Consider the following 27,850-nt stretch of genomic DNA (forward strand, 5'->3'; position numbering starts at 1 on the left):
ATAAAAGGGTGTCTAATCCTCTTAAAGTCTCTATGAAAATATATCTCATTTTGTCTAAAGCCTTTTAAAATTGCAAGGTTAAATAATTGTTAAAAAAACAATCTCGGGGGCTGCTGGTTAGCTCAGTCGTTTAAGTGCCTGCTCATGCAAACACAGGCATAGGATACCGGGGTTCGATTCCCAGCTCCACCTGCCGTATCAGCCCAGCCCTTCAGGCAGCCTGAGCTAGCCAAAAAAAAATCCTTCTCAACTTAAAACAAAAAACAATCTCAGTTCCCTTAATCTCCTCCAATCTTTTGATGGACAGGGAAAGCGGAATCCTCAGGCGCCTGGGCCTGGCTGTGCCCGGAGACAGGAGGAGGCTGCTCCTGGGCTGCCCCTGGCCTGGTGCTCTGCTAAGCAGGCTGCAGCACTGATGGCCCTTGGATGAGAGCACACCCAGCCATCCTTGTGTAAGCCCGGATCTAGAAGGGAGAAATGACAGCACTGTGGCTCTATGCAGCTGTGGACCTGAAGTGAATGCAGTGTAGTTTGCTACCTGCGGGGAAGCTTAGGGAGGTGTGCGCAGCTTCCAGCATACAGCGCCTGGTGGCTTCTGGGCAGCTCTGGGGCGTTGGTGAAATCAGCAGAACAAACAGGCATGTTATGTGTCTGTCTAGGGCTTTTCCTGCTAATCTACACTTTTTTTTTTTTTTTTTTTGGTACCAGGCATTGAATTCAGGACTGCACGCTTGCCAGGCAGGTGCTGTGTCACGGAGCTGGGTCCCCAGCACTACTATACTTTTTTTTTTTTTTAAAGTCCATATTTCTCATTTTTTATTTGTGTGGGGGGGGGCCAGCTCAGCCCACCAGGGGGCGGGGCTGGCTAGCATGTGGTGCTGGGGGATTGAACCGCGGTCCCTGTGCTTTGCTAAGCTTGTTCTAAGTAGGTGCTTTAGACCACTGAGCCGTCTCACCAGCCCACTACTATACCCTTGAAAACACCTACGTGTCACTTTCAAACAATTTTAGATGTGTAGAGTTACAAGAATCAGCAAATTCTGATGTGTCTTTCTCTCAAACCCAAAGGTTAACATTGTCATATTTTATGTTGAAGCTGCTATACCCCTGTGTTCTGTTGTTGAGACAGGGTCTTGGGGTTTAGACTGGCCTCACCTCTTGGCATCCTCCTGCCTCAGCCTTCGAATGCTGGGGTTACAGGTGTACACCACCGGCATCCTCCTGCCTCAGCCTTCGAGTGCTGGGGTTACAGGTGTACACCACCACTATGGGCTTAGACTCCCTTTCCTCTTTTTTTTTATTTTATTTTATTTATTTATATTGTGTGTGTGTGTGTGTGTGTGTGTGTGTGTGTGGCCAACTCAGCCCACCAGGGGGTGGGGCTGGCTGGCATGTGGTGCTGGGGGATTGAACCGTGGTCCCTGTGCTTTGCTAAGCTTTTTCTAAGTAGGTGCTTTAGACCACTGAGCCATCTCACCAGCCCTCCCTTTCCTCTTAAATACCTGTTCTCCTAAGAAAACAAGGGCATTTTGTTATGTAATAATACAATGATCAAAATCATGATTGATACTGCTGATATAAACATCTTACTAAAATTTGTCCTACTAATGAAGTAATATGGTATGTAGTCTTTCTGGGCTTATTTCACATGGAACTCTAAATTCATCCATGTTGCCATGTATGCCATTTTTTTTAAATTGATGAGTAATATGCCATTATTTTGAATTGTACAGTGGGTCTACTTGCCAGTTAATGAACATTTCAGTTGTTTACTTTTGGCTGCTACAAATGAAACTTAGGCTACCAGAAATAAAGCTGTTACGAACATTCGCATACAAGTTTTTGTGTGAGCTCGAGTTTTCATTTCTCTAGGCTAAATACCCAAGAGGTGTGACTGCTGAGTTGCATAAGTATATGTTTAACTTGGCGAGAAGCTGCCAAACTCTTCCAGCGTAGCTTTGTGCTTTGCATTCCCACTGGCAGTGCATGAGGTGAGAGCTGCCCGATAGCCTCTCCAGCATTTGCGGTCTCACTGCTGTTAGTATATATCTCCGTAGTGACCTGCCAGTCTGTGTGTGTACTGGCCATCAGTACATCTGCTTAATAATACAGTGTTCCGGCAATCTGTCACTGGATGTTACTGTTGCTTAAGCGATCTTTGTATATTCTGAATCCTTTGTTAGATACTGGGTATACAGGCATTTTGTGCAATTCACACGCTGACCTCTGCAGTGCTCAGGAAGTCTGTGCTTGGTAGAACTTGAGACCATTTTGGCTGGAGCACAGAGCCAGAGGAAGGCATAGGACCTGCGGCTGTGGCCTGAAGAGGCCATATTAAGGAGTCTCCTAAAAGGGGACAGAGAAGCTGTTTGATGCTGTTCAGCAGAGGGTGGATGAGCAGATCTGTGCTTCAAAAGGATCATTCTGGCGCCACTTTGGAGAATGAGGGCTCAAGTAGTTTTGTATGGGACAGTCTGAAAGGGCTGATGGGAGTGAGCAGGGAAGAATGCCCAGGTTAACGAAATGATGGAGTATCTACCTAATACCCACTAGGATCAATATTTGGGGCAAACTGGTAGTATTTCAATACTACAGTCCATGTTTAGCTTTAGGTTTTTCTACAGGGTCTGCACCCCAGGGCCAAAGGCACCTGTCCAGTTTGCTGGGAGTTTATAGAGGCCATCAGGTGGTGGTGAGCTTTGTCAGTGCTTTTGCTCCATCATTTGAGACAATCACAGGTTTTCTTCCTTTAGGGGTGCCTGGACTTCAGCCTGCTCGGCGCACCTCTGCGCTACACCTGGCCCACTTTTCTTTATAGGATATATATATTTTTTTTGGGGGGGGCGCTGGTTCAAGCTGCCTTAAGGGCAGGTCTGCTAAGGCAGGTGGAGGTGAGGATCCAACCATGGTGTCCTGTGCCTGGTTGTGTTTGCATGAGCAGTCCCCCCCCCCCCGTTTCTTTATTCTGTAATGAACAACCTGGGGAGGGGGCTCAATACAGGGAGTTGAGCCCAGGGCCTCCACACTCCACCTGCAGCCCTTCTTCCATGTTGAGACAGGCCCCAAGTAGCTGAGTTGCCCGAGCTGGGCTTGAATTTGGCTCCTCCCCAACCTCCCACAACTCTAGGATTACAGATACACACAGCCACACATAGCTGCTTAATGATTTGAGCGCTGAACCAACTTTGGATTTGCTATTATTTTGCTGGACATTTTCATTAAGTATTTAAGAACTTGGGCCAGGGATAAAGTTCAGTGGCACAAGTACCTACCTGGCAAGCACAAGGTGCAGATTTAGGTTCCTAGTAAAAAAAAAAAAAAAAATTAAGAACTTAACCAGAGAAATCATTTGTGCCTAGACCATTTTTCTCCCTATAAAGGTTTTAATTATAGATCCAGTTTCTAACTAATATAGGACTATTCAATTTTCTATTCAATGAACAAACTTAAGGTTGTCTTGATTTCCTATATTGTATTTTCTATTCATCATTATTATCTTCTACTTTCTTTTAGTATAGTTTGCTTTCCATTTTTAAGACAGCATCCACGTTACCCAGGCAGGCTGGGAATGTGTGCTTAGGTGATCCGACTCCCATTTCCTGGAGAGCTGAGATGACAGGCATCTGCCTATGTGCCTGGCTTCCTTCCGTATTACTTGGTTCTGCCTTTTGGTTTATCAGTTAGTTTTTCAATATTCCCTTGTCTCTTCTCTCAGCCTTTAGCTCTCTTCTACACGAGTATGTGTGGATAAAGAAAGCCCCTCCTCTGGGCATTAGATTTAAGTACAGACAGGTCCACCACGGGATAAAAACCAATGACCTGAGCCAGGTGTGGTGGCACAAGGCTGCAATCCCAGCACTCAGGAGGCTGAGGCAGGAGGATCGTTGTGAGTTTGAGACCAGCCTGGGCTAAAGTGAGCTCAAAGCCAGCCTGAACTGCATAGGGAGACCCTGTCTCAAAAGGACAAAAACAATGACCTGTACTTCAGTGGAAAAGGAAAAGTGTAGAGATTGTGGCAGAGTTTCATACCTGTCCTGCCTCTCCGGTGCTAACATTTTTAAGGTCTCAATTTTGGCACAGTCCACAAAAGCCCTATTTTCATTGCACCTCTGACCATCTACCGTTGAATTGTGCTAAACTACCTATAGTTCACGAGGCTTTTTCTCTCTCCTCAGCCTTCATGTTTGTTATTCCGTGTGTGTGGAAAGCCTTGCTTCCCTGATTTCCCTAAGCTCGGCTATCCTGCTTGTCTCCGGAGTCTCTCATGTTAAATGTCTCCTTCCCTGACCACCTGGCCTGACCTCCCACGTATGAATTAGATGTTCCTTCTCTGTATTCTTGGGTGTGTTTCTGTTCTGTTCTATTTTTTGAGACAGGGCCCTGCTACATTGTCCAGGCTGGCCTTGACTTCACTATGTAGTCCAGGCCAGCATCAGACTTGCAGCGATCCTCCTGCCTCAGCCTCCCAAGTGCTAGTATTATAGCCGTGCACCACCACACCCACTTTATATATATTTTCTTTCTTTTTTTTTTTAATATTTATTTATTTATTTAGTGTGTGTGTGGCCAGCTCAGCCCACCAGGGGGCGGGGCTGGCTGGCATGTGGTGCTGGGGGATTGAACCGCGGTCTCTGTGTTTTGCTTAGCTTAGCTTGTTCTAAGTAGGTGCCTTAGACCACTGAGCCATCTCACCAGCCCCTATATATATTTTCATACTACTCTGAACGTATTTCCTGTACCACTTGTACAATTACAGAAATTTCCTTTTAGTCTTTTTTCTCTAGACTTGGAGCTCTGTAAGGAAGCGCTGTCTTCTCTTTCATTGTCAGGACTCAGATGCTTGGCACAAAGTCAGCCTCAGGACACGCTTCTTCGGTGAACAAGGGAATGAATCACTCAGCCCTGTATGAGTGCAGCCAGGCACTGCAGTGCACCTGTGCAATCCCAGCTGCTCAGAAGCTGGGCAGGAGGACTGAATTCTAGGCCAACTGGCGCAGTTTAGCAAGACCCGCTCAAAATATACAAGGGCAGGGGATCCACCTCCACCTCCAGTGGTAGAGCACTTCCCAGCATGCACTGAGGCCCTGGGTTCCATCCCCAGAACACAGGCGGGAATGCCTGTTGCACAGGCTTAGCACCTTTCTGCTTTCTTATTTCACCTCCAGCATTCTCCTGGTGTGCAGCCTGCAGATGTTAAGGAGGTTGTGGAGAAGGGTGTGCAGACCCTTGTGATTGGCCGCGGGATGAACGAGGCCTTGAAGGTAGGTGCTGGTGTGCACAGCATTCCTGACAACAGCAGCAGTCTCTTGGACCTTTCCCTCTATAGACACGTCCTCCTTAGATGTCATCACGGTCACATGGCTGAGACTGTTTAGCTGTTTCTCAGAAGTACAACCCCGAAGCTGTCGAGTTCGACGAGCACCAATACAGTCATATGTTGCTGACCACAGAGACATCCTAGCACTGTGTTCTTAGGTGATTCTGTCACTGTCTCTGCACCCCCACAGCACGCACTTACCCTGAGATGCTGTGAGAAATCCCTTACGTGCAGTCACTGACAACATCCAGTGTTTGACCCTTCACGTTTTAGTACTGCTTCACATTTTATAATACTTTTCTTCTTGGACACATTCAGGTTATGCTTTTTACCTATTTCAGGAAAAACTGATTTTTGTATTTCACTTAAGTAATACCTATTCCATTTGACCCAGTTATTCCCTCCTAAATACTATCCCAGAGAGTTAAGGACATCATATTAGAGGGCCACATACAGGCCCATGTTTATAGCAGCACAGTTCTTAACAGCTAAATCTTGGAAGCTACCCTTCAACCCATGAATGGATTTAAAAAAAAATGCTATATATACACAATTGAGTGCTACTGTGCCATGAAATGAAGCTTGAACTATTTGTAGGAAAAGGATACACTTTGGGACCCTACTAAACGAAGTAAATAGCACGACAGTCCCAAATTATAAGGAGAAAATAAATATAGGTAATAACAGCAGGGAGATGGGTTGTTCTCAGTGGGGAGGAGGATCAGGAGATGGAAGGGAGAGGGATGAAGGATGGCGTAAAGGAGGCTGTGTGCGTGCAGCAGCCGCACACAAGGCAAGCGAACACCACGCGCTGCAAACATACGAATACTGGCCTGCAATCCAGGCGCTTGGGGGGCTGAGGCCGGAGGACTGCTGTGAGCCAGCTGGGGCTACGCAAGCAGGTTCAAGGCTAGCGGCATTGAACAGCAAGGCCCTATCTAAAAACTAAAGTAAAAATTAATTCAAGATTTTGCAGAAATGGAGGGGACTAAGGGATGTTGGGAAAGCAGAGAGCAAAGGTATGTGAAAGACTTCAGCAGCTGGTCCCTGTGCCACCCGCCCACAGATGTATCCATCCTGCTGCAAACACGATGAATCAAAGATTTCATGCCCAGTGTCAATTTTAAAAGGCCAGTCTACATACAGTACATACCTCTCCAGTGCTCTCTGTCCAGATCTGCATTTGACAACCATACATGGAGAAGATCACACTGTAACTGTGGCCCTGTAACCTCCTTCCCAAGAGGTTATGGGTAGCCCTCTGGGTCAGTATGGGAGAGCCACCTCTTGCTGTAATCAGTCCTCTTGCATACCAATGAAAGGGACTTTTATTAATTTAATTTTTAAATTTAAACTAGTCTTTCCCATTACAGTAATTTCTATGCATAAGGCTTCTTTCACAAATTTTTGTATGTATGGAAAAGTATTAAGTGGCATAGTAAAATATTTTATTCACCTTTTTTTTTTTTTTTTTTTGCGGAACTGGGGATTGAACTCAGGCCCTTGCATTTGCCAGGGAAGTGCTTATTCCACTGAGCCATCTCCCCTGGCTACTCACCCCTTTCTGAGTCAGCACAATCTAACTTTATAAAAAATTCAGAACAAGGGGCTGGTGAGATGGCTCAGTGGTCTAAAGCACCTACTTAGAACAAGCTAAGCTAAGCAAAGCACAGGGACCACGGTTCAATCCCCCAGCACCACATGCCAGCCAGCCCCGCCCCCTGGTGGGCTGAACTGGCCACACACACTAAATAAATAAATAAATAAATAAATAAATAAATAAATATTAAAAAAAAAATTTCAGAACAAGCCAGAGCAGATTATATCATCCAATAACTGCTACCAATCGTGAGAATATCTTCTATATTAACTTACAAATACATATTAGGCATTTTCTACAGGTCAGACACTATTATTGGCTCTAAGGACAGTGAGATAAGGCACACAAGTATCACCCATTCATAGATAATAAAAAACTAGACAGTTTCCCAGAATACATACTGCCAACCAAAAGTGATTTCTGTGGGCTTTTCACAGGTGGTTGAGCACGGCCTTTCTGCGCCGCAGTACATAAGTCAGTGCCATCCCCACACCAGCTGTGATGGGAGGGTTTTTATCTCTACACATGAGGAAATTAGGACCAAGACACTTTCAGTAACTAAGCTTTTGGTTGAAAGTGGCAAAGGTGAAATTTAAACTCAACTCAAGACTTTTATGACATACATAGTTTGGGTTCTACAGTGTGCTAGATGTTTTCACACCTTCCCTTAGCATGTTCTTACTCCAGTGCTGGGAACTAGCTGTTAGTCTCCCGAATTTAGAGCTGTGGAAGGAAGGGCCTAAGAATCTAATGCACTTACCCAAGGTCGCACTGCTAGTAAGGATCTAAGTTCCAGAATGCAAGAGCCATGCTCTTCTCATTTTTATTTCACAAGCAACTTTTGTGGTGCTAGGGATTAAACTCAGGGCCTCCATCCAGAGCGCACACATACCTACCCCTGAACTCCACCGCTGGCCCTGAGGCCTCCCATTTACTGAGGCACACCGCCACATTCTGGGCTAGTGAGACTCGGGTGACTGAGGGGAGACACGTGTCACTGTCCTAATTCCCCATGGCAGGAAAGCAAGCTCCGGCACCTTGCCCTGCTTACACTCTCCTTCCTCCCCAGGTGCCTCCGTCCACTGTGGAGTACCTCAGGAAACAAGGTGTTGACGACGTGCGAGTCCTCCAGACAGAGCAGGCAGTGAAGGAATACAACACCTTGGTGACACGTGGGGTCAGGGTGGGTGGCGTCTTCCACTCCACTTGCTGATGGAGCCATGATTGGAGAATAAACCACTAAGCATGATGCCTGGGACTGTTTCTCTTCCTAGTTTCTCGTGAGCCTTCTGCGCACTTCTGAACACCAGCCAATTCCTGTGCAGGCAACTTAAATACATGGACAGCTAAGCTAGTCCCTGTCCTTGAGGTTGCTGAATATCAAAATGACAAGCTGTGTTTACTGAATTTGAGTAATGCAGTGTTAGGTTCAGCTATGTGGTGGAAGTAAAAATTTTCAACACATTACAACCACTTGGTGCTTTTTTCTTATATATTTAGTGCAGGGTCTCACTACACAGATCTGACTCATAGTGATCCTCCTGTTTTCAGCCTCTTAAGCACTGGGATTGCAGGCCTGCACTACCATGCCCAGTCTCATTCCTCGGCTCAGCGTGCCCTGGGGGCGGGACCAGCATGGCAGGCTGGGATCAAACCCCAGTCCCTGAGTCTGCCTAAGCAGGTGCTGTAGTGCACTGAGCTATCTGGCCAGCCCTCACTTGTTGCTTTAGAATGTTTAGCCATCAACCCAAGTCATATTTCTTAAGCACTTTATATGTCAGGCACTGTGATAAGCTCTGGAAACCCTGCCACTGACAAAAAGCCTTTTCATGTAATTTACTTTCTTTTTTTTTTTTGCGGAACCGGGGATTGAACTCAGGCCCTTGCGCTTGCCAGGGAAGTGCTTATTCCACTGAGCCATCACCCCGGCCCCGTAGTTTACTTTCTAGTGGAGAAAATAAACACAATATTTAAAATAAATTATGAAAAACAAAGTGGAATAAGAAGCCTATTATCATAAGACTATTTCAGATAACGTGGTTAGAACAGAACCCTGGATAAAGTGGCAGTAGTGGTAAAGTGTGCTCTGTAAGGTCCCTACTGGCCCAGTCTGTTTTACTAAATACTCAAGTGTACTTCGTAAAACCTTAGAACAGACTAGAACTAAAATCAGCAGCACCACCTATTTCAGGTATTTTTCTCCTTTAAAGGCCATGCACTGTGCAAATGGCCCACGCCTGTAACCCCAGGGCTCCAGGCTGAAGCAGGAGGATCACCACTTCAAGGCCAGGCTGGGCTACACTGACTTCAAGGCCAGCCAAAAGTATAAAGACCCTGTCAAACAAAACTAGGGATTTAGCTCAGTGGCATAAGCACGTTCCTGGCAAGTGCAAGGTCCTGAGTGTGATTCCCTAGTACCAAAAAAAAAAAAGAAAAGAAAAGCAAAATCTACAGGCATGGACTGTGGTGCTGAATAGCCTTTATTTTGACCTACATTTCTGCTACTCACCAGTTGGGCATTTATTTGATGTCTCTGAGTTTCTAGTTCTCATCTCTCAGGGAAAACATTTGTGCCTGGCATCTCCATAGGCAGTAAACGCAGTCATCCACTGAGCCTCGGCTCACTGCCTGGCCTGCAGGAAGGACTCCACTGCTGTCGTTACTTCCCTTTAATGGAACTTCTGTGTAAACTGACTAGTTTCATTTTATGGTTGCTAACATAGCAACTTACTATTTCATGAAGACAGAGAACTTTGGAGCCCAAAGAAACTACCTCATTTAGCAATTCTCTTTCCAGGGCAGTTACTGAACATTATTACTAACTTCATATAACCAGTTGTTACCAGACCCTGACTGGTAAAGTTACAGTACTGACTTCAGGAGTTACGTGCAAGACAATAATGATAGTGTTAATATTAGAACAGTTACAAGATCCTGTAATGTCTGTCTGTCTGTCTGTCTGTCTCTCTAACACACACACACATTAATTTATCTCACTAGGATGGAAAGAAAATTAGGACATCGCCCAGGAGGTGACACTTAGGCTAAGGACCCACTAACTTACAGAAGAAAACTTGACCTGGCAGCAACTTTAACTAGAGGCTTACCAAAGATGCTGTCCAGCAATCCATAATTAACGAGAAGTGCTCTACCTCAGCCCTGCGCACGGCAGCTCCCCTAGCGGGCCACATGGTCCGACTAGGAGTCCATCCAGACTGCCGAGCAAGTTACATGTGGCTTGGCAAGAAGAAATGAACCAAGAGAATGAGAACGGGGCAAGTACTCTCGGACTCCACTGAGCTATGGGCACTTTCAGCTGTGCCCCTCTGGCTCCTGAAGCCCTAGGAGTGAGTGTCTCGCAGACCTGCCAGGCAGCATAGGACCTGAGGCTCTTATTACATCTGCCAGATGACAGGACCTTTCTGCATCTGTTCTCTGAGCTCAGAGAGGCCCCTATTGGGCCAGGAAGGCTACCTGATGAAGTTCAGACTTTCTCTATAGACTACTTTCCCTGCTGCTTTCTCTGCTCTCCCTTTTGGGGGTCAAGTACAAGGTGAGCCAGCTCCGAGGGTGCTAAGTCAATGAGTGTGGGTGTGACGGCTGCTGTCTTGCATTGAAGAAAACTGTTCTAACATCCATGTGATACTGGGGATCGAACCCAGGTCCTTGCACTTGCCTAGGTCACCATACCATTGAGCTATCTCTGCAGGCCCCTTCAAAATCTTGTCAGTACTAGAAATATGTAAAACCTGGAATGAAGTCATTTTTTCAATATGACAATATACTCAGTCTATGTACTAATCATTAAAATCCTCTTTTTGTTGTACCAGAAACTGAACTCAGGGCCTTGTGCTATCAGGCAGGCAGTGTGCCACTGAGCTACATACTCTGGCCCGACTGATCAAAATCCTGATTCAATCTGTAGGCAGCACAACCCTCAATCTGCCCTCTTTCCTCTAACCTGAATGGCTCCTAAGACAAGCTTTTTTTTAGCTCCGTGTAAAAGCCAGTGCATAAAGAGGAGTCTCAGGGCTTGCTTCTGTAGGCACGCCATGGTACTCTGATGTTCACCCTGAATTCCCAGGCTCTTTTGAATTCCTAGAATCCCCTACCAAGAGTTGTGCTGACTCAAGCAAGACCGAGACAAGGAAAGAAGCCAATGCCATCCTGAGAAGCGGTGGCTGCATCCGGAAGTGAGGAAGTGAGGATTGCTTCCAGGGACATTTAAGGAAAAGCAAAATCCAAAGGACCTACTGGCTGCTGTGTGAGGGGCGGACGGGGAAGGCCTCTGGTGCTCTGACAGCTAGCTGGGTGTCTCAGTCTTCTCTCTTTGCTGGGACAAATACTCGATGCCAAAAATGAAGGAAGGAAATGTGTATTTAGCTCACAGTTAGTGGAGGTTGCAGTCCATACTCAGCTGGCTCCAAGGCATCCAAAGCAGAGGGGTACAAGGCAAAGAGCAGCAGTTCATGGCAGCAGCAAAGAGCGAGAAAGAACAAAAGGAGCGGCCTCTCTCCCCTCCTCCCCTTGTCATGCAGAGTATCTGCCCCAGGGCACTCACCCATAATCCCATTTTTGGATTAAGAATCAGACTCCAGAAGCAGCCCCATGACTGCATGAGGCTTTGGGGGGGACACCTAGATATGAACCCTAACACTGAGTGCTACACCACCTGCTAGGAACAACTGACCTTTGTTACATAAAGCACACTGGAAGGGGAACTGGGAGGCCTAGGTTCAGGCCTCTCTCTCTTGGCTTATGCACTCACTCAAACGGGCAGGCATCACATCAGAAGACTCTTCGTTCTCTTTCGCAGGCCTATCTAATGTAAGGTCATTTTCTCACATCAGCAAGAAAGTACAAGATTAGGTGCACAAACTAAGCCTAAAACCTTCATGTAAACTGGGCGTGGAGGCGCTTGCCTGAAATCCCAGTACTTGGGAGGCCGAGATGGGACGGTTGCTACAAGCTCAAAGTCAGCCTGAGCCACATAGTGAGATTAAGGCAAGGGTGTACTACACAGCGAGACCATTTCTAAATAATAATAATTAGTAATAGCCAAAGCAAGCAATTCCATGTACAAAGAATTTAAACTGTTTAGCCCACCTCCATACATGGTAACTAAACCCCTCAGCAACAACCTGTCAGGTACCTGTTCAGCCTCTGCTCGACACATCCAGCCTGGTGAGTCCCACAGCTGCTGCAATGACTTGTTCTGTTCTCACACAGCTTAGCAAGTTGATTCTGCTATAAGCCAAAACCTACTTCTTAACATATTTCTACATTTGGCAAAAAACAAAACAATAAAGAGGAAAAAAACACCTCTGTATTTTCAGAGAGCACAAAGTCCTGGCTTTGTCTTTTGGAAGACAAACAAAACCACAGAGCCTGTTTTCCCCACATATAAAAGGAGGGAAAGTGGGAATGAGATTTCCAAAGGAGACACTGAGAAGTTCCCAGTACGTCCACCAAGACCGTGTTTGACAGTGCCAGCGTGCCATGCTCAGCGGGCAGCCGTGGGTCGCAAATGTGCCCCGACCCCTACAGGGTCATACAACCAGTTGGAGCCACGCCTGCTTTGGTTCAACCTGTATGACCTAAGACAGGATATGTGATTTCCCTCCACTTCAACTGTCTTATTTATAAAATGAAAGTGTCTGCCTCGTAGGATGGCCGAATTCAGATTAAATGAGTTGATCTGTGTAAATGGCCAGGTACACAGTAAGCACATCAAACTAAAAGGCAAGACGTGCCTGAATTTAAAGTCTAGCTCCATCTGTGAGCAAATGGAGAATCTTGCTATTGTTTTCATGGCCTCTCCAAGTACATGATCAAGCCTACTGCAGACTCCGATTCTATCACACATTATAAGTAATCCTCCCTGGTCAACAGCTCTTGACATATTATTTATTTTGAAGATAAGGCAACATGCACAGAGAACTAAAGATCATATCTACCACTGTCTTGGGCCATTTTCTGCTACTGTAACAGAATATCTCAGAGTGGGTAATTTATAATGAACAGAAGTATCTATGCTGAGCTGGCCAGAGAGCTCAGAGGACCAAAGCGCCTGCTTAGGCAAAGCGCAACAGCCCAGGTTTGATCCCCAGCATGCCAAGCCAGCCCTGCTCTTGGGGCACGCAGAGATGGTGATTGAGACTGGGCGTGATGGCACACACCTGTCATCCCAGCGCCTGGGAGGCTGAAAACAGGAGAATCGCTACAAGTCCAATCTATGTAGTGAGACCCTGTAGATATTGTACCAATATGAAAGAAAGACAGACAGACAGACAGACAGACAGACAGACAGACGGTCAGTTAGTCAGTCAGTCGGTCTATGCTTACAATTCTGGAGGCTTGAAGTCCAGGAACATGGCTACCACTTGGGGAGAATCTTCATGCTGTGTCATCCCACGGTGAAAAGTGAGAGGGTAAGACAGGGCACAAGAAGGAGTCAATCTGGCTTTTACACCAAGCCTGTTCTGGTGGTAACACTCTCCACGCCAATGACATGACTCCATTCAGGAGGCACAGTCCTCAAGACACATCACCCCTATGAACCCCACTTCCCAATGCTAATGCACACACAGGATTAAGTTCTCAACACATGACCTTGGGAGACACACTCAAACCGTAGTACCTGTAGTCTACCTTGAGGTCATGTAGCTTACAACTGGCTTCTTCTGGGAATTAAATGTATACAGGCATGACCACACACCTAATCTCTCTGCCATTTTAGGCTGTTGTGGAGATTAAATAGGAAAAGTATGCCGCACAGGCTTGCTGCAGCTAACCCCTCTAAAGGGGGTGCACTTTGTTGCACTTGGCACATGTAGCTCCAACTCAGCAGAGATGTAGCAGGAAAGGACTGGATCCCACTTTATCCCACTGTACTGATTTCTAAACTATGGCTTTCTATTTTATTAAAGGCAAAAGCACCCTAAGGAAATGCCAGGCAAGATCAAAAATTCCTCTCGAGATGAAAATGACTCATTCTCGAGCTGTTCAGTCACTCCTTAGCCCACCTAGAGACTGAGTGAGGGAAGAGGCCTCTCCTGAACAACGAACGTGTCTCAGGTCTTTCAGAAACTGTGGTAAAAAACTACAACTGCTAAAGTGGCTTTCCGGTTAGCCCAGGCAAACAGACTACCACTTTAAAAAATAAGATTATATCACAAGTCCGCATCTTGTACAGCAATTAACCACTAAGAATAATATATGCAGTGTATTATTTGTTGAAACTGTACTTCCGATTTGATTTGAAACTGTCTCATTGCTATATGTTTATCAATAAAACTGTAGAAAAAAAAAAAAATAAGATTATACCCCAAATAACCAGCTCTTTGGTTGTTTGGGGTTTTTTTTGGCAGAACCGGGGATTGAACTCAGGCCCTTGCGCTTGCCAGGGAAGCGCTTATTCCACTGAGCCATCTCCCTGGCCCCACCAGCTCTTTGGAAATGCCTAGAAATTTGCATTTTATATCTCAGACTGAAATGTGTGCATATGTGGAATAACTGCTGACGTCACAGCCACATGTATTTCTTAAGGACTAGAAACTAGCAGAGTTCAGTGTTTTCTCAACTTTATTACTGGCAGTGTGTGTGTGGGGGGTAAACAAACAGTAACCTTTTTTGGTTTTTTAGTGCAAAACCATTTTGATGTGTGTGCTATGCAGTGAGTACACCTGGACCCGCACGCCTGGCTCACTGACACCCAGGTGGGGCCTTCTCAGTCTGGCTCTGAGGACCACGTGATTCAGCGCCGTGCAGGCTTGGGCATTATGTACACTTTCACAGGCTTGCTGAAGGGAATGGCGCCCTCGATGCTGGTGTCCACCTGGGGTGGCCCCTCACCGCCTTCGATCCAGGGGGACTTCGGAATGCGAGCGGTGGAGCTGTAGGCCAGCAGCAGCCTCACTTCCACCTGGCATGGTTCTGGAAAAGACAGAAGAAATCCTCTGAGACCGGGTGATCGCTAAAGACTGAGATGAAACATCAGAGAAAAAGCAACACCAAAAATGGAAGCTAGGAGGGCTGAAGAACATGTTCTCATCTATCCACATCCCTCCCGACTGTACCCAACAGAAAGAACCCCTTCCCAGCCGTGCCTGCGGGGCTGATCCCACGCCTGCAGATCGGACGTTTTTCTCCCTGGGCCTCTGGGCTTTGTGCAGCTCAAAGCCAAAGCTGCTGAGAGGATCTGAGAGCAATTTGAGGGTGGACTAAACATCTTCCTTCAACAGAAGCCAGTGGCGGGACGGAGAGCCACAGGTGCCTGGGCTTATCCTCTTGCCTAGATAAGTAGTTCAGGCTTCTAGAATAGCTTTCGGCTAGCAGGGGTTGTAGGCCCTACCTACTGGGGAGCTTGTACTCTCTACCTGGAACCCCAAGAGTTCTCCGGCCACATGGTGAAAGAACAACTCTCACTATCTTGAAAAATGTCCTACAGCACAGAGAGGTTCTAAGTGAAGGCCCACATCCACAGCTGGGACAAAAATCTGAACCTGTTCACAAAGTGAAGCAGCTGATCTTTTAACCATGTGGCTTCCACACTGAAGGGTGGGGGAGGGGGGATTCAGGAAACCCAAGGGCAAGTCCTAAGGCCTAGAGCAGAAAGAGTACCAGCCAAAAGCCCCAGGCTCAGTGGTTCAGTTAGGGACGCTGGGATCTCCAATGCTCCCTAGGCCTGATCCTGGCCACCTGCAGACTCCCCTGGGGGGTCAGCGCACAGGCCAGGGGCATCCTCTGCGGGAATGGAGAGATCTGCGGGAGCCCAAGCCAAAACCCTTAGGCTCAGCCTCCACACACAGGCCACATCACACAGGGTGTCCGGGCAAACCCGCAGGACACCAACCCTGCCCTTGTGGCCCATCCCAGGCACCATACCACAGCCCAAGTGCTTTCACAGAGCCAAGCCTAGTGAAAAGGGCAGGCTGGACTACATTTCCTTATCAGAAGGTGTTAAGAATGGCAATTCAAGGGGCTGGGGAGATAGCTCAGGCCGAAGTACCTGCCTGGCAAGCCCAAACATCCCAAGTTCCATCCCGGGTACCCCATGCCATGCTAGCCCTGGGTCCCTGGGCGTGCTGTGACAGAGCACACCTGTAATCCCAGCACTGGGGAGGCTGAGACAGGAGTATCCCTACAAATCCAAACTGCATAGTGAGACCCAGTGTCAAAAGAATAAAAATTTAAAAAAAAAAAAAAAAAGACAATTAAGCAAATGCCATAGGGGGAAAAGAGAACGGGGAGGGACACACATGGAAACAGCCCCTCTGAGGCAGATCACACAGCCTATCATGCCTAGGAAAAGCTCAGAGGTTCACACTCCTGGTTTCTTCTTCTGGAGTATGCAGAGGGGGTGTGCTGGGGCCTGAATCCAGAGCCTTCACACAGCTGCAGCCCAGCTCTGCTCAGCTTTACGGCTGAGGGAGGGTCTCACTAAGGTGCTAACTGTCCCGGCCTGGCTTGCACACGTTACCCTCCTGCCTCCACCTCCCAAAGTGCTGGATCACAGGAGGCCCTCGCTTCCATTTCCATATGAAAGATCAGAAAGATCACAGCAAAACACAAAATAGCTTCCTCAGAACCTAGGACCTATTAAGGAAGGCAGAACTTGAAAGCTCTTCTATGAGACTCAGCTTCTGACAGGGCAGCAGCCCACCAAGCACAGGAGCAAGGGGGCAGGGCTGGAAGAGACCCCACCAACTCCAGGCCCAACCCGGGTTGGGAAGCACGACACGCAGAGCACCAAACGAGAATACATCCCAAGTCCTATCCCAGGCGGAAGGGAGCACAGGAGACAACAGCGAGGAGCCTGGGAGCCAGACGCAGTTCTGTCCCATTACAGGCAGCTGAGTTAGAAACATTATAGGCAGTCAGACAGGGCCAGGCCCTCAGAAGGAGCCACTATGGAAGGCCATATACCTGGTAAATGTAGGGAAGGTAGGCACTCCCACTGTGGGCCAGACCTCAAGACAAAAGATCAAATGCATACTTCCCCTAAAGATAAGCATCCCCACTGACATTCTAAATAGGTCTCCATCACCTTGAGGAACCCTGGAACTGTCACTAACCCAGCCCCCTATGCGGTAAGTCCCTATTCTATATTGATACCCACTTGCTATGGGTTTAACTTCCCCATTTGGTCCTGGATTTAATCAATTTTACCTGAGCAATTTTTTTTACCTTGATTAAAAATTATTTTATTCCCAAAAAACTGCTAACAATCATCAGAGGTATTGGAAAAATTGCATTGACAGACTTGTTTGACATAGGGCTGCCACTAAACTTCCAATCTGTACAAAATGCAATGTATATGAAGCAGAAGACAGTACTGGAAAACAAAGTCATGGACAACCAAAGCTTATATACTGTTGGTGAGAACACAAAATAGGACTACTCTGGAAAAAAGTTTTCTATAGGTTCAACACGCATTTACCATACGACCTGGCAATCCATCTTCTGCACGATTCCCCCAAAGACTTGTGTACAAAATCTTCACAGCAGCCCAAATGGAAACAAACGTCGTATTTACCTGAGCAACTGTACTTGTAATCTTATTGGTTAACCATACTTTAAAAACAAAATACCAGGGCCTGGGGAGATGGCTCAGTAGGATAAGCATTTACCTGGCAAGTGCAAGGACCTGAGTTCAATCCCCAGTTCCGAAAAAAAAAAAAAAAAAAAAAACCTGCACAACCTCTCTTTTTATAAACTAGCCTGGTTCTACTCAGCTGTTCTAGGTGTGTCCTCTCACTGCCCATTATCCCATCACCCAGCCCTCCTGGGTTGCTAGCTGTGTGAAGGAACACACCGAACTATTCTGGTTAAAACTTTGGGAAGAAACATGAAACTTAAAAGTAGCCCTCACAAGTGACTGACTTATAGGTGGGAAACCAGCGTCTCCATTTTGAAGATGAGAAAACAGAATGACCTACCCAGCGCTCTCCTGCAGGGCCAGGGCCTTTGCAGGAGTCTGCACTCCTACAGTCTGTAAAATCTTCTTCCTCAGGCAATCAGTGCAGCAAAGTAGTCCAAAAGTACCCAGAGGAGCTCACAAAATCCTTATAGAATCAAGTTCAGTACTCAGCGCACATGATTCAAATGTGTGTGTGTTTTTAAAAAAACTGAAAAAAGCAAGTGTAGAAGGGGGCATGCGCCCTCAGGAGCACCCTTCTTGCCAACCGCAGCCACAGACCCCTTACCTGTCCAGGCCGTGTGGGAGAGGTACACCTGGGTGATGAGCCGGTGGCGCCCCGGACCAGGGTTCCGGAAGTCTGCGGGCTTCGGATGGATCATCTGAGCCTGGCCATCCGGGTACAACACCTAAGAGGTGGGGAGCAGGGATGGAAGAACTAAGAAAACTGATCCTGGCATCTGTTCTGAAACCCAAACTGGAAAGAGATGATACCACCTTCATGAAAGGCTGTTCCTTGAGAGGACACCATGATTAGAGTCACCTATAAACTCTACCCCAGAAACAAGCAGCTAATATTTCCTCAATTCCTGACAATTATCAGAGAGGTAAAAATAATTCTGATTGTGAAAACCCACCCAAACACCCCACCAGTGACCCCCATTGGCTCTGAAACACATTGGGGCCCAGCACCCATCCGCAGACAGCATATAGTCAACAGTATTTTTGTACAAGGTTTTTAATTTTCTGTACTAGGCTTTACACAGCTAAGAAAACATTTATCTGTCTCTCTCCTTAGAGCACTCAATGAAGGTGCTGGCCTGGCCTCACATCTCAACTGCCTGCTCCTTGTACAGGGGGCCTAAGACACAACCCAGAATACGAATGGAGAGGAACAGCTGAAGCTGACCACAGGCCCAGCCAGGACATGCTGGATGTAAATCCTGACAAGGATGTGGTAGACAGCTACAGTTCTTTCAGCTTCGAAATTCAGGGAGGCTTGTACTTGCAGGCTTGCCCCAGAATCATCTTTTATCTCTCCTCAGGTGTCCCCAGCTCCTTCCTTTGTTCCTCAAATTAAGAGACAAGTTCACACTGTGTGCTCAGGCTGGGAGTCACTGGGACAACCCCACAACTGGCTCTCAGCAGGGACACGCAATCGGCAAAGTGCACAGCAGCCCTGCCCGCCTGGCTCAGCCTCACAGGCCAGCATGCCCAGCCATCCTCATGAGCTTTCTCCCCACTCTTCTACAGGTTGTGTGCCCCAAAGCAACTATAGCTGGAAGAAGCTAGTGTCCAGATCTTTGTCATCTTTAAAAACGAGTACACAGACTTTGCTTCTCAGAAAGGAGGGCTGGCAGAGGCCTACACTGAGACAGACTCGGGAGAAGAAAAGACACAGACAGCAGTGTTCCCCCGCATCTCAGCAGCACCGCAGGGCTGAACGGCGCGACCCTCCGGGAGGCGGTGCTAAGAGGCTGCTGTTCTCCCTCTTCTGCTGCCAAGAAGGAAGCTAAGAAATCTGCAGCCCACATACATCAGGGGAAGAAAATGGCCAGTACAAAGTATATTCTCAATTTCAGAACAACTACAAAAATTACAAACCTGTCTCTTTCTCTCCTTTTTTCCCTGAATTTTTGGCGAGTGAACCACAGCCTTATCACTAAGCTGCATCTTCAGCCCTTTTTGTATTTTATCTTGTAATAAGGTCTCACTAAGTCACTAAGTGGCCCAGAGTGGGCATGAGCTTGTGATCATTCTGCCTCTGCCTCCCAGTGTGCTGGTGTCACAGGCATGCGCCACCACAGCCAGTCACATCTCCTGCAGTGAAGCCTCGCATGGCAGTAGGCTAACGCAACAGGCTAACAAGTATGGCCGAGGCTCCTGGAGGAGAACTGAAGAACACACATGCATCTCCCAAACCAGCACCATCTGCAGGAGGCGTGCTTACCACAGCAGTCCAGCACTGAACAGGTGAGGGGCTCAGGCATGTGGCTGGGCTGGACAGCACTGCCCAGAGCCCTGGAGCTTCCTGAAATGGGCACGGACTCCCACTCCCACATGTAGAAGCAACGAACAGAGGTGCTGCAGAGCAGACACTAGGGGCAGAGGCTGGCCAATGAGCTGCCACAGTCTGCCTGCAGGCTCGCTGACGGTCAGCTCATCAGAGAACTGCTTGTCAGGGAAAGGGTCAAACATTGGTGTTCAGAGTTGCCGAATGCCCATCAGGACCTATGAGCTCTTACAAACAATGCTCAAACCTATGACTTAACTGGTATGAGACGCAACCTGTTCATCAGTACTTTTTATTTATTTTCTGTTATAGTTATCATTCTGGGGTTTTTTGTTTTGAGACTGAGTCTTACTCTGTAGCCCAGGCTGGCCTCAAACTTGCAGCGATCCTCCTGCCTCAGCCTCCCAAGTGCTGGGATTACAGGTGTGCACCATTGTACTCTAACGTTTCTGAATAATTCAAAGTGCAGCCAGCATGGACACCCAAGTATGTGCAGGAGGAGCTGCAGCACAACATCGCAGCTAGCTCAGACTTAGCTCCCTGGACTTTCATGATTTGTAGTAACTCCTGCTGGGAGGGCTGAGGCTTGCTCCTGTGCTGTCACCGTAGCCAGGACCACCTTCAGGGCCTGATGGGCAGCCTTACGCACCTGGCTGCTCCATTCTTCCATCCTCTGCCTGCACAGGACTCACCACCCGTGCTCACAGCTCTGCTTTTGCACATCTAGCATACTTCCTTTTCCCTTCTTTCCTCCTCTTCCTTTCAGACCTGACCGAGGCACCAGAGTCCTCCCAAAGCCTGTCCTTCAGCTCCACTACGATACTCAACTAATCGGAGCTTCCGCTCCACAACCACCATCCAATAAAGCTGAGCACCTTGAGGGCCAGACTGTGATGTGCTTATCTTGACAACTGTAGTCATGAGCACGCACACAACACAGTAACCACCACTGCACACACATACGACTGAACAGTGTGGCTGGCCCAACGGGTGGAATGTAACAGCAGGCTACTGATCTGAACTGACTGCGCCTTTGGTGGGCCTCTTATATATCTAGCTAGATTGAGAAAATCACAGTCAGTTCTTTTTCCCATCCATACATTTATTTTTCCTAGTTGACCCAGCTATGGCCTGGAAAAGTCTGGTTCACTATGATTTTCTGTAGTAACAGACCAAGTCATGCCAGGCATAAGGGCACAAGCCTGTAACCCCAGCACCAGAGAGGCTGAGGCAGGAGGGTCACTGCACGTTCAAAGGCAACTTAAACTACATGGCAGGACCTTGTCTCAAAAAAAAGGTCAAGTTATCTGGATGTGGTGGCAAAAGCTTGTAAACGCTGCTACAAAGGAGGTGAAGGAGGATCACACATGCAAGGACAGCCTGGGCAACTTGGCAAGACCCTTTCTCAAATACAATTTTGATTTTTTTTAAAAAAATGTATTTAGAATAGGGCCTACAGGGGCTACAGGGTCTCACTACGTAGATTGGACTCAGACCGGGGATCACACCCCGGTCGCTGCGCTTTGCCTAAGCAGGCGCTTTAGTCCCGAGCTCTCTCGCTGGCCCCTACAGTCATCCTTGCTCCTCAGCTAGAGCTGCTCAGCAGTAGAGCTGTGCTTTCCTCTTCCCAGCCTCAGTCCCTTCGGCAGAGATGACGGGGTTCCGCAGTGAGATGCCTCAGGACACAGCACAGGTAAGAGCTGTTAGGACTCCCGCTCCACCCACCTGGACCTTCACAGTGTTCTGAGGGTCCTGCACGTGCTCCAGGGTTGCATCCACATCCAGAGCCACCACCAACCCAGACGTGAAGCGCAGAGGGTTGTCCGATTCACCTGCCGGTTCAATGATGGTGGCCGAGGCTTTGTGGATCTGGAAACAAGAAAATATACACATTCGAACCCTGAGCAAAGGGGGGCAGCAAACATCGCTTCCTCCTCAATCTCTCATCCCAAGGTGGGGCCTACCCCACTGCTCCACAGACACTGCCCTCACCTGCTCTGGAAGGGGAAGGTGCAGGAAGGCGCTCTGCCGCAGCATGGTCTGCAGAATCTTGACCACTTCTGCAGGTTTGGATGTCATCAGGCGGGGCATGAGGTCAAGGAGCTTGTCCACAAAGCTGTCCTGCAACTGGGGTAAATCAGCAATGAAGCACCTAAAAGAGCAAACGGAAGCACGTGATGGCCCCCAAATGGAGCCTGACCGCTGGCCATGCACTAGGCAAGAGGGGCGTGGAAGGCTCGTGACTGAGATACCCAACGCCCAGAAAATTATGAAGCAGTGACATGAGCATCAAAGGAATCACTTACTGAGTAACCATGTGGCCCGACGTGTGCTTAAGTGGTTTAAGTGATCTTATTAACCCTCCCAAGCAACCCTGGATATGGACAGAATTATTTTCCTCTTTGAGATTAATTCATCGAACAACTATGCTTTTATGACCTCTCAAGTCTCACGTACTATTCTAGGTACGAGGCACAGAATAGCAAGCGAAGGAGAACTCTCTGAATGGAGTTTCCATCCAAGCAAAGGGAACACTGAGGTCCAGCGAGGATGGTGGTGCGCTGAGATCAGGGAACGTAAGTAACTTATTCCAGGCACAGGCTGACCCACAGTGCTGGGCTCTGTGCAAGGTGACGGTAAGAAGGAGTTCACTGCAGAACCGATACCTGCTCAGTCTCAGAGGTCAAATTAATAAAGAATATGTACTTCTGGTTAACAGCAAGTGAGGAATGTCAGCAACTGAGAGCTGTCACTTTTCCAAAAAACCTCTCCAGCCCAAATGCATACAGGTAAACTCTTTTAAAGAACCTAAAATTAAAAGTAAGGAACGTATTTCACGTTTCAATCCAGTCTATAACAGGGCCAAGCGAGACTGGTGCCCTTTGCTAGAGAGCATCCTCTGCTGGTCAAGAGTGGCACCGCAACCAAGCCCTGTAGGAGGCTACCACCAAGCGAGAAAACACAGAGGGTGACGAAAACCTCCGGTTCGGTCATGTTCATGAGGGCAGTGGCAAACAAGTGGAAGAAATGATTAAGTCCTTTAAGATCATATATTAAAAAAAAAAAAAAAAAAAAAAGGATAGTAACTTGGGGCCAGGGACACAGCTCAGTGGAATAAATGCTTCCCTGGTAAGTGCAAGGCCCTGAGTTCAATCCCCAGTTCCGCAAAAAAAAAAGATCATATACTGCTGGACCCAGTGCCGCACACCTGTAATCCTAGCACTTGGGAACCTGAGGCAGAAGAATGGCTGGAAGTTCTAGGACCGCTTGGGCTACAAAGCAAGTTCAAGGCCAGCCTGAACTGTACATCGAGACCCTGTCTCAAAAAGACCAAAAAAACCCAAAAACCTTATACTGCCAACACATCACAGATAACTACTTGAACTGTCACGACTCCAAATCTACTGCACGTTTTAGTTGGTTCATTTCCTATAGAACTCTGAAAAACCATTTATCCCACAGAATAAAACACACCCAGAGCTATGGGATAATGATGTGTATACACGTTTAGGAACAGTGATGAAAATCTGACAAGTTGTGGTATTTCAACTGAAGGGCTAAGGACAGGGTGGTGCACACCTGTGAGCCCAGCCCTCACTGAGTCTGATGTCAGCTGAGCTACACAGTCAGTTCAAAGGCAGCCTCAACTACATCATGACCCTGTCTCAGAAAACAAACCAAAACAAAAAAGGCCTACAAGTTTTCATGATAATAATTTGTCTTTCAGGACAACCTGAGTTGTGAAACCATAATTCTCAATGTTTTTACTATTCAGTTGAATGCTTAGCTTTGAAACCCAAAAGCACTTATATACCCTCGAGCACTGGAGCACAGTGATGCCGACGCAGATTCAGCTGCGAGGCTAACCCAGGTGACCTGGCCTGCGCTCTCTCCTGGTGCCTGCTAAGTCATTCTTGGATAATAAAAGGTTATTAATACTTACCTCTGAAAAAAGTCTACTTCCTGTAAAAATTTTTCACACATTCCAAACAAAGGGTCAACTCTGTAGAAAACAAATGCAAAATAAAATAAGTAACTTGCTTATGAAACCTGTGAACTAAGGAGTGAGGACCAGAATTACCTGAGCCTACAGAAAAGAATGCATATATGACAAAATGATACCGCAGAGAAACAGGGAGCCCATAATGGACACGAGGGAGCAGCTGTCAGGATCCCAAGACCTTATGAAGCCATTGCAGTGCACCTCATGCTCAAGAAACATTCAAGGGGCCAGCGAGATAGCTCCATGGCCTGAGCGCCAGCCTGGCAAGCACAAGGACTGGGGTTCAATCCCCCATACTACATGCCATGCCTGCCCACCCCCGGCCTGCTAAGTCAGCCACTGAAACCAGGCATTTTGGCGCTGGTGGGGGCAGAAGGATCACTACAAGTCTGAGCTGTGTAGAAGACCCTGTTCCAAATAAATAAGTAAAATATCTTTTTAATTAAAAAATACAAAAAAATTCAAAATTGAGGACCTTCACAAGTTACATTCAGCACTGACTCACTGAGGAGCTCAGCACCAAGTCCCCTTTCTGCATAAGTCCTCGCAGCAGTCTCCAGCGCTATCTCAAGCTCTGACCAGGTAGCTGACAGCTCAGAGACAGGCAATGAGACACGCATCAAGCAAGCATGGGTGCCACTCTAGCTCCAAAGCCTCACCTCCCATAGGTGGTGATGCGGCACAGCGCTTCGGGTCCTCACAGTGGACACCTCCAGTTTCCAAGTCACTGCACTCATGAAGCCCAAAACGATGGCATTTATATCAGAAAGCTTTAATTTCCTTAAACTTCCTTCAGTCTAGATGCAATTTAGTCAGAAATGATGTTTTCTATAGCAGTGTGCCCAGTTCACATAGTGGGCACCATCAGGGTTCCAGGGAATGGACCTGCCAAGGTGTTCTTTTAGTGAGGATATATACTCAGCTATCCACAGAGCATTTGGGGCCATGTCTCTAGCTTTGTGCGTTTTCTTTTTTTATTTATCATAGGTAATTTCTGCATCTATTTTCATTAATGTATTACTCTTTGGAGTTATTAAGTCCTAGTCATGTAAAAACAAAAACTATTTTTACATAAAATATGTAAGTAAATAGTATCAAGGTTCTTAACCTATTTTAGCTTTTACTAACATGTACACTGAATGAGAGTAGGAACTTTGTATTCTTCATGTTTCCTGGCACTATCAATTTTAGTAAATATTAGCTGAATTAATAAATGAAAAGAACACAGCAGGTGGAAACCTACTCTACAAGCGACATTCATGTGAACTGTTGTCCCCAAAAGAGGATGCACTGGAAATTTTCTTAAGTGACCCAGTACCAAAAAGGGAACTGAAAGGTGATCGTAAGATTAATCTACCAAAAACAACAGGAATGAGAAGGTTAGAAGGGAGAATTCCAGCCAAGCAAGGCCACAAAAGCAAGCAATTGGGTTAACAATGACATTTGCCGCCTGCTTATAAAGCCCCACCTTGGAGAGCTTCTGCAAACCCCTAAAAGCAGCAGCAGCTCAACTACAGCATGAAGTGCAAGGCCAGCCATAAGAATCCCCATTTTTTCCTTAAAGTAAAGAAAGTAATGAGTGATGCTCATAGGTGACATCAAACACTGACATACAATGGTTAGGAAACCAACACCAATTACAAACTGAAACCAGTCTAGGTTTTCATTTCTAATTATGCAAAGACAATAGCCACAAATTAAGCATTAGAAAAGAAAATCAGGGGCTATGAAGGAGATCATGTAGCCCTCAGTATGATAAAGGCAAGGCAAGAAGCACAGGAAGCTTTTAAAAATACATTCTTTTGTGTGTGTGTGTGTGTGTGTGTGTGTGTGTGTGTATTTTAGGGAAGGATCTTCAGGGTATTCAGGGTCTCACTACTAGATTGGACTCATAGTGATCTGCCTGTTTACAGCCTCCCAAGAGCTGGGGTTACAGGTGTGTGCCACCACGCCCAGTCTCAATTGCTGTCTCAGCGGGCCCCGGGGGCCAGGCCAGCACACCAGGCTCCAGAATCGAAGCCCCAGCCCCTGCACCTGCTTGCAGGCACTTTAATCTGATGAGCTGTTTGGCCCACCCTTAAAAAATATTCTAAACTGGATGCAGTGGTACATCCTATAATCCCATCTATCTGGGTTCAATCCCCAGTACTGTAATACATAAACAACTAAATAAATTATAAATACATTTCTAATAAGTAATGCCAGTAAGAGTTATGAGATTTGAAAGGATATTATATATTTTTTTAAATTTTATTTATTTATTTATTTGTGTGTGTGTGTGTGTGTGTGTGTGGCCAGGTCAGCCCACCAGGGGGCGGGCTGGCTGGCATGTGGTGCTGGGGGATTGAACCGCAGTCCCTGTCCTTTGCTAAGCTTGTTCTAAGTAGGTGCTTTAGACCACTGAGCCATCTCACCAGCCCAGATATTATATTAATAAAGAGAAATGTTAGGAAAAAAAAAGCACACATGGAAATTAAAAATACTGAAATCAAGCTTAACAGTTAATGAAAAGTGGAATGAACAATTAAAAGCAAAACAACAAATTAAATTAAACTCAGAGTATTAAATATATTGAGGAATTTATTCAGAATATAGAGTAGAAAAACAAAACGCATAGGGGGAAAAAAAAAAAAAACAACAACAACAGAGTAAAGAGACAACTGCCAAAATAGGAACAACTTTTTACCAGCTACTCCTCAATGGACTAATATCTAGTATAATTTAAAAAAAAAAAAAAAAAAATCAGGCCTCCCAAATTCAAAGACTCAATCAAAAAGTAGTCAAATGAAATATATACTTCTCAGATGAAGAAGTATGAACAGCAAATAAATATATGAAAATAATATTGAACACCACTGGTCATTAGAGAGATGCAAATTAAAACAACACTGAGAGTCCATCTCACCCCAGAAAGAATGGCTATTTTCAAGAAATCAATAACAAATGCTGACCAGGGCTGGGGGTGGGGGGAAAGCATTGCTGGTGGGAGTGCAGATTGGCACAACCAATATGGAAACCAGTACGGAAATTCTTCAAAAAATAAGAACCACAGGTTCCATCTGACCCAGCTGTGCTGCTTCTAGGGACCTCCCTGAACATGTCACAAGCACCAGAGCGCAAGAAGTGAGTGCGCCCATGTGCACAGCAGCGCGACTTCTAGTAGCTAGATCTTGAAAGCAGCCCACAGGCCCAGCAACCAGCGAAAGGGTAAGGACAATGGTGTTGATACACAGCCAAGTACTAAACTTCCATAAAGGACAAACTTGAGTCATTTTTAGGTAAATGGATGCACATTTAGGCCATAATTTTAAGTGAAATAAATCAGACACAGATGTGTAGTGATGTGAATCAGACGCTCACTGTCCTGAGGGAGCACGGGCCCCTTGCAATATCGGCAAGCTGGAGACAAAGCAACAGCTTCCTGGTGGCCGCCAGTCTGTCCTTTGTTCCTTGTCCTGGGAAGTTACCAACTAGTGATATGAAGAGCTTGGTGAATGCAGAAGGAGGATGTAAACAGCAGCTTGCTTACACCAAATTAGTTACTCACATTCCTTAGCCTGTCTGTAGCCCTCACGAAACGTGAGAAGTGGCCCAGGACTCACTCAGAGTAAACTCAGTGAGATCTCTGAGGCTATATTAATCCAGTCTTCCTGTCATTTCTTTCAGCTCTGAATGATAACTTACAAGTCTAAATACCACACTGATTCTCTTGTGTGAGAAACCCAAAGGATAAATAAGGAACAAACTAGAGGATGGATACAAGGAAGCAGGAAGAGTATATTCAAATGAGAATGGCAGGGCTGGGGAGATAGCCTGGTGGTCTAAGCACCAGCCTGCCAAGCACAAGGACCTGGTTTGATCACCGGTACCACATGCTGTACTGGGGCTCTGTGCTGGCCTGAAATTGGTGGTGGTAGCACACAACTATAATCCCAGAACTGGGGAGGCTGCAACAGGAGCATCACTATGAGTCTCAACTGTGTAGAGAGACCCTGTAC

General features: G+C 46.7%; 2 protein-coding genes across 4 annotated transcripts in view; one reads left to right on the plus strand and one right to left on the minus strand.

Moving 5' to 3' along the window:
* Window positions 1–8,168, plus strand: part of Aamdc (adipogenesis associated Mth938 domain containing) — a 24,261-nt gene extending 16,093 nt beyond the window's left edge. For both annotated transcript variants that reach the window (XM_023716738.1, XM_004632531.2), the window contains 2 exons: window positions 5,166–5,261; window positions 7,987–8,168. In XM_023716738.1, the coding sequence (XP_023572506.1) occupies window positions 5,166–5,261; window positions 7,987–8,130 (240 nt within the window). In that variant the 3' untranslated portion in view covers window positions 8,131–8,168. The remainder of the gene's footprint in view (window positions 1–5,165; window positions 5,262–7,986) is intronic.
* Window positions 8,169–14,487: 6,319 nt separating this feature from the next.
* The window catches only part of Ints4 (integrator complex subunit 4), a 110,100-nt gene continuing 96,737 nt past the window's right edge, over window positions 14,488–27,850 (minus strand). For both annotated transcript variants that reach the window (XM_004632533.2, XM_004632534.2), the window contains exons 19-23: window positions 23,793–23,852; window positions 21,842–22,001; window positions 21,575–21,718; window positions 18,125–18,245; window positions 14,488–14,852 (exon numbers count right to left, since the gene is read on the minus strand). In XM_004632533.2, coding sequence (XP_004632590.1) covers window positions 14,674–14,852; window positions 18,125–18,245; window positions 21,575–21,718; window positions 21,842–22,001; window positions 23,793–23,852 — 664 coding nt within the window. In that variant the 3' untranslated portion in view covers window positions 14,488–14,673. The remainder of the gene's footprint in view (window positions 14,853–18,124; window positions 18,246–21,574; window positions 21,719–21,841; window positions 22,002–23,792; window positions 23,853–27,850) is intronic.

Source organism: Octodon degus, unplaced genomic scaffold (genome assembly GCF_000260255.1).
Source record: "Octodon degus isolate 3935 unplaced genomic scaffold, OctDeg1.0 scaffold00049, whole genome shotgun sequence".
NCBI classification, from domain to species: domain Eukaryota; kingdom Metazoa; phylum Chordata; class Mammalia; order Rodentia; family Octodontidae; genus Octodon; species Octodon degus.